This window comes from Eptesicus fuscus, chromosome 2, assembly GCF_027574615.1.
Source record: "Eptesicus fuscus isolate TK198812 chromosome 2, DD_ASM_mEF_20220401, whole genome shotgun sequence".
Taxonomy (NCBI): Eukaryota; Metazoa; Chordata; class Mammalia; order Chiroptera; family Vespertilionidae; genus Eptesicus; species Eptesicus fuscus.
In genome coordinates, this window is record NC_072474.1 from 58,457,127 (window position 1) to 58,462,874 (window position 5,748).

Here is a 5,748-nt window from a genome sequence, read left to right on the forward strand (position 1 = left end):
CCATTTTCCTACAGCTCTTAAGTTTTTGCTTAATTTGAGAATTATGAAACCTATAAACTGGAAAGAAAAATAGATATGCTAGATATTGTCTTTTCTAACTTAGGTCAAGAAAGATTAAATATCTACATTATCTTATGGCTTTTTCTACAATACACTGGAATAACTAAAAAAAGTTAGGTGTACCAACTTTTTCTAAATCAAGACGTAACTGATGTTCCCTAAAGGCAGTTACACTCTCCTGGGAACCTTTAAATGTTTTTTTTCTGGCAGCCTATAATAGAACATTTAGAAGTGCAACATTCTTTCAAGTAAGACCTTTGCTTAATCATAGGATTTATTTGACCATGAAATCTGCAACATTTCCTTAATTTTAATTGTTGGCCCTTTTGTAACTACAATAGGTTACAAAATTTGTAACATATTTTACAATATTTGTAACATATTTTACAAAATTTGTACAATATTTCTCTTTTTTATTTTTAAAATTTCATTTATTGGGGTGACATTGCTTAATAACATGTATAATTCTATGATACATCATCTGTGTACCCACCATACAAAGTCAAATCTCCTTTTAAATGTTCCTCATTATCTAGCCCACTACTCATTGAACCTTTATGTTCTGAGCATCTACTATGAATAAGGAACTTCATGGAAAACAAAGATCAGTAAGAAAGAGGTCCTCTCTCCAGGAACTTAAAGTCTAGGAGGAAAGACAACATATGAAGACAACTAATTGCAGAAATTTTTATGTTTTCCTCTCTGTTGCATCTCTAACATCTAGAATAGTTCTGCATTAGTTTCCTAGGGCCGGTGGAACAAGTTACCACAAATGAGGTGGCTTAAAACAACAGAAATTGATTCTCTCACAGTGTTGGTGGCTGTTAAGTCCAAAATCAAGATGTCGGTGGGCCTGGTCCCTTCGGGAGGATCTGAGAAAGAATGTGTTCCATGCACCTCTCCTTGCTTTTGGCACTGCTGACCTTGTAGCTGCAACACTCCAGACGCTGCCTCCATTGTCACATGGCCTTCTTCTCTGTATTATCAATGTCTCTGTTTCTCTTTGTCCCCAAATTCCCCTCACCTTATTAGGACACCGGTCATTGGGTTTAGGGCTCCCCACTTGATCCAGGATGCCTGCATCTTTGCACCCGAAAAGATCCTAATTCCAAATAAATCCACAGGTTGCAGGTAAAGGTTAATTTGGGGGAGATACTGTCAATAAACCTACTACTGTATGTAGCACGTATAACAACCACTCGATAAATACTTGTTCAATAAAGAAATCGTATAATAGAACATGTTATAAGAGAGGCAGCAATTTTAAAACATCACATTGGTCTTCTTGGGTCACACTGGGCCTCGCGCCCTCCGGACTCGGCGCCTGCTCCTCCCCTCCCCCCCCCCCCCCCCCCCCGCCGCCCCCTCGCGGCCGTCACCCAGGAGACCAGCCGCGTCCCCCAGCCCACCCGGAAGCAGGTTTCATGGCAGCGGCAAAGAGAACAGATGTGGGGCTGTTGGTGGGGGCCGTGGATCAGGGCACCAGCTCGACGCGCTTCTTGGTTTTCGACTCCAAGACAGCCGAACTCCTCTGCCACCATCAGGTGGAAATACGGCAGGAGTTCCCGAAAGAAGGATGGGTGGAGGAAAACCCTAAGGAGATCCTGCTGTCCGTGTACGAGTGCATAGAGAAAGCATGCGAGAAGCTCCAACGGCTCAACATCGACATTTCCAACGTCAAGGCCATCGGCATCACCAACCAGCGGGAGACCACCGTCGTCTGGGACAAGGTCACGGGGGAGCCGCTCTACAACGCGGTCGTGTGGCTGGACCTCAGGACCCAGTCTACCGTTGAGACGCTCGGCAAGAGGATTCCAGGCAACAACAACTTCGTCAAGGCCAAGACGGGCCTTCCCCTGAGCACTTACTTCAGCGCCGTGAAGGTGCGCTGGCTGCTGGACAACGTGAGGGGCGTCCAGCAGGCCGCCGAGGAGGGGCGGGCTCTCTTCGGGACCATCGACTCCTGGCTCATCTGGAACCTGACGGGCGGCGCCGAGGGAGGCGTGCACTGCACGGACGTGACCAACGCGAGCCGGACGATGCTGTTCAACATCCACTCCTTGGAGTGGGACAAAGAGCTCTGCGAGTTTTTCGCGATCCCCATGAGCCTGCTGCCAAACGTGCGGAGCTGCTCGGAGATCTACGGCTTGATGAAAAGGGGGGCCTTGGGCGGGGTGCCCATCTCCGGGTGCCTGGGCGACCAGTCCGCGGCGCTGGTGGGGCAGATGTGCTTCCAGGACGGGCAGGCCAAGAACACGTACGGGACGGGCTGCTTCCTGCTGTGTAACACCGGCCGCAAGTGCGTGTTTTCGGAGCACGGCCTGCTGACCACGGTGGGCTACAAGCTCGGCCGAGACCAGCCCGTGTGCTACGCCCTGGAGGGCTCGGTGGCCATCGCGGGCGCCCTGGTGCGCTGGCTGCGGGACAACCTGGGCATCATCAAGAGCTCGGAGGAAATCGAGAAGCTCGCTAAGGAAGTGGGCACGTCTTACGGCTGCTACTTCATCCCCGCCTTCTCGGGGCTGTACGCGCCTTACTGGGACCCCAGCGCCAGGGGCATCATCTGCGGGCTCACCCAGTTCACCAACAAGTGCCACCTTGCTTTTGCGGCCTTGGAAGCGGTCTGCTTCCAAACCCGAGAGATTTTGGACGCCATGAACCGCGACTGCGGGATCCCGCTCAGCCACCTGCAGGTGGACGGCGGGATGACCAACAACAAGGTGCTCATGCAGCTGCAAGCGGACATCCTGTGCATCCCCGTCGTGAAGCCCTCCATGCCCGAAATAACGGCCCTGGGCGCCGCCATGGCCGCGGGGGCCGCCGAAGGAGTTGGGGTCTGGAGCCTGGACCCCGAGGATCTGTCAGCCTTCATCGTGGAGAGGTTTGAACCCCAGATCAATGCCGAGGAGAGTGAAGTTCGTTATTCCATCTGGAAGAAAGCTGTGATGAAGTCGATGGGTTGGGTGACCACGGAGTCTTCAGAAAGTGGTGACCCGAGCATCTTCAGCAGCCTGCCCTTGGGCTTTTTTGTAGTGAGTAGCATGGTCATGCTCATCGGGGCGAGGTACATCTCGGGGATCCCGTAAATGAGACCAGGCCGCGGATTCCAACAGTGCCGGCTCTTCGTCTAAGGAGAGACTCCAGCGATGCTGCCTCGACATAGGATGACCACCATTCATAGACTCTGATTTTATTTATAAGCCACTTGCTGCATGACCCCCAAAGTACACCTGTGGCTCAAAATAAAGAATATCCAGCAGAAAGGGGGAAAAAAAAAATCACATTGGTGTTTCTGACTAGTTTTTAAAGTTCTCCATAATTTTCTTAACCCTATAAGTAAATCTTATCTCTCTCTCTATACTCAAACATAAAACGTATTTGTCAATTGGTCTAATTTCCTCCCTGACCTTCATGTTCCCATTCCTGATCTCCTACTTACATATATGCAAGACTTATTACTGCTCACTCAAGTTCATTTGGTTATGCTACTTCTTTAGCGTCTATGTTGACTTCTTTTCCAGCTAGTCACCTCCTATTTATTTTTAAATATTATGATCTGAATGTGTCCTCCCAAAATCCTTATGTTGAGTCCTAACTCCCCCGCCCCCCCCCCCCCCCCAAGTGATACTAGGAGGAAGTAGGGCCTTCGGAAGGCGATTAAGTCATATGGGTGGAATGCTTGTGAAAGGGATTAGCTTATAAATGAGCTTTCAGAGAGATCCCTAACTCTTCCACCAGGTGAGAACACAGTGGGGAGGAATTGGCTATAAATGAGAAAGAGTGTGTCTTACTTGACTAGAACTCTGAGAAATATGTTTCTGTTGTTTATAAGCTATACAGCCTATGATATTTTGTTATAGAACCCAAACCATGCTAAGACATTGTCCAAGGCCTATTAAGATGTTATATCAAGATTACCTCATGCCCCCACTTATTTCTCTAAACTTCTAAAAAACAATTGCATTTTTTTCTGCACCACTTGAAACTTGTTACCTATTTAGGAGTAACTATTCCCAAACTCAGTAGCTTACAACAACAGCAGGATGTAAAGATCCAAGATGACCTCACCTACATGTCTGACAAGTGGTACTGGTGTTGGTTAGAGCATCTTCATCTTTCTCCATTGGCCCCTCATCCTCTGGTTGGCTAGACCAGTTTCCTTCTGTGTCAGTCCTGGGGCAGATTGCTATAGTAGAAGCTGTGATGCCCCTCAAGATGTAGACTCCAGAACTCAACATAGCATCATTTCCACCATATTCTAGGTCATAATAAGTCACAAGGCCAGCCTAGGCTCAAGGGTCTTGGAAATAGTCTCCATCTTTTTTGTGGGCAAGCAGCAAAGTCACACTGCAGAGAAGAATGGGAGGAGAAGAGAAAAAAGGCTGTAGTCATCTTTGAAAACAATATACAATATTTGGGATATAATGACACTCTCTTTTATTGCTCTCCTATCACATGTGTTTTGGTGTGATTAGTTACCAAATTCTGATGTAAGTTCCTTGAAATTAAAATTCAAAACACATAGTTTTCTTGAAATTTCTTAAATGCTTAATACAGAACTGGGCATATATTGTTCTTTCAATTAATATAATGTTTATTATATAGCACTTTGCTAAACACTTCTAAGTATTAAAGTCATTTAATTCTAAGTATGTTAAGTAATTTAATATTTTCACAATGGCTGTATGAGAGAGGTCTATTTTTAGCCCCATTTTACAAAGAAGGAAACTGAGGCAAGGTGTGGTTAAATGTTTTCTCAGGGTCCACAACTGCCAAGTCTTAAGTTGATAATCAAACCCAGGCACTCTGGTTCCAGGTGGCATGCTCTTAAACAATATTCTTTATTTGTATTAATATTACGATGATACAAATTACCATCATTATTCTTATACCTGCGCAAACATATTTAACTTAAAACTACTAAGAAAATATTTTAACACCATTGGTGTGATAAATAGAAAAGACAACTGATATATTTTTAAACAAAAAGGGTTTGTATAAAATACTGAGTTCTTTGTTAAGAAAACATAGACAAATCTAATAATCAGAAACTCCCTTTTTTTGTTTTTTATTTATTTTAATTTTTTTTTATTTTTCAATTATAGTTGACATTCGATATTATATTAGTTCCAGGTATACAGCATTGTAGTTAGACAGTTATATAACTTACAAAGTGATCCTCTGATAAGCCTAGTACACACCTTAAGCCCCTCTTTTCTTTCTCTCTTCCTGGTCCTCTAAAATCTCCCACAATGATGGGAACACTGGGCATTTTTTGTGTGTGTGTGTGTGTGTATTTACAGGACAAACTTCCAGTTAGTCATATCCTCAGTAAACAATATCTTATCTGCGTTTTGGTAATATCCTCCTGCTGTTCACATTAGCAGAGATTAGCACATGTCACAAATGAGACCCATACCCATGTGAGTCAGTTAACATGCCACCATTTGTCTTCTCTGTAACCTACTTGCCCTTAGTTACAAGCAGGATTTAGGATGAGACTAAAGGAGATCGAATCCATTAATTACTGCTTCTGGGAAAAACTCCAAAGTTTATGCATTTACAGTATGACCATTTTTAACGCCTTCATATACTAGGTATGCTGTGTATTAAAAACTTGAGATGGCAGGAAACTCAGAAAATGTAACACTTCTGTATCTTCTTCTTTTTCAGGTATTCAATATGACA

At 44.8% G+C, this 5,748-nt stretch overlaps 1 protein-coding gene across 1 annotated transcript; it reads left to right on the forward strand.

Annotated features, from left to right (window-relative positions):
* The first annotated feature begins 1,460 nt into the window (after positions 1-1,460).
* Positions 1,461-3,386, forward strand: LOC103287857 (glycerol kinase-like). The gene has a single exon (XM_008143557.3). It carries the CDS (start codon positions 1,485-1,487, stop codon positions 3,144-3,146), a length of 1,662 nt encoding a protein of 553 aa, XP_008141779.1. The 5' UTR covers positions 1,461-1,484; the 3' UTR covers positions 3,147-3,386.
* Positions 3,387-5,748: the final 2,362 nt, after the last annotated feature.

Coding starts and splice junctions, on each gene's coding strand:
- LOC103287857 (XM_008143557.3), top strand. CDS start 1,485: ATGGCAGCGGCAAAGAGAACAGATGTGGGGCTGTTGGTGGGGGCCGTG.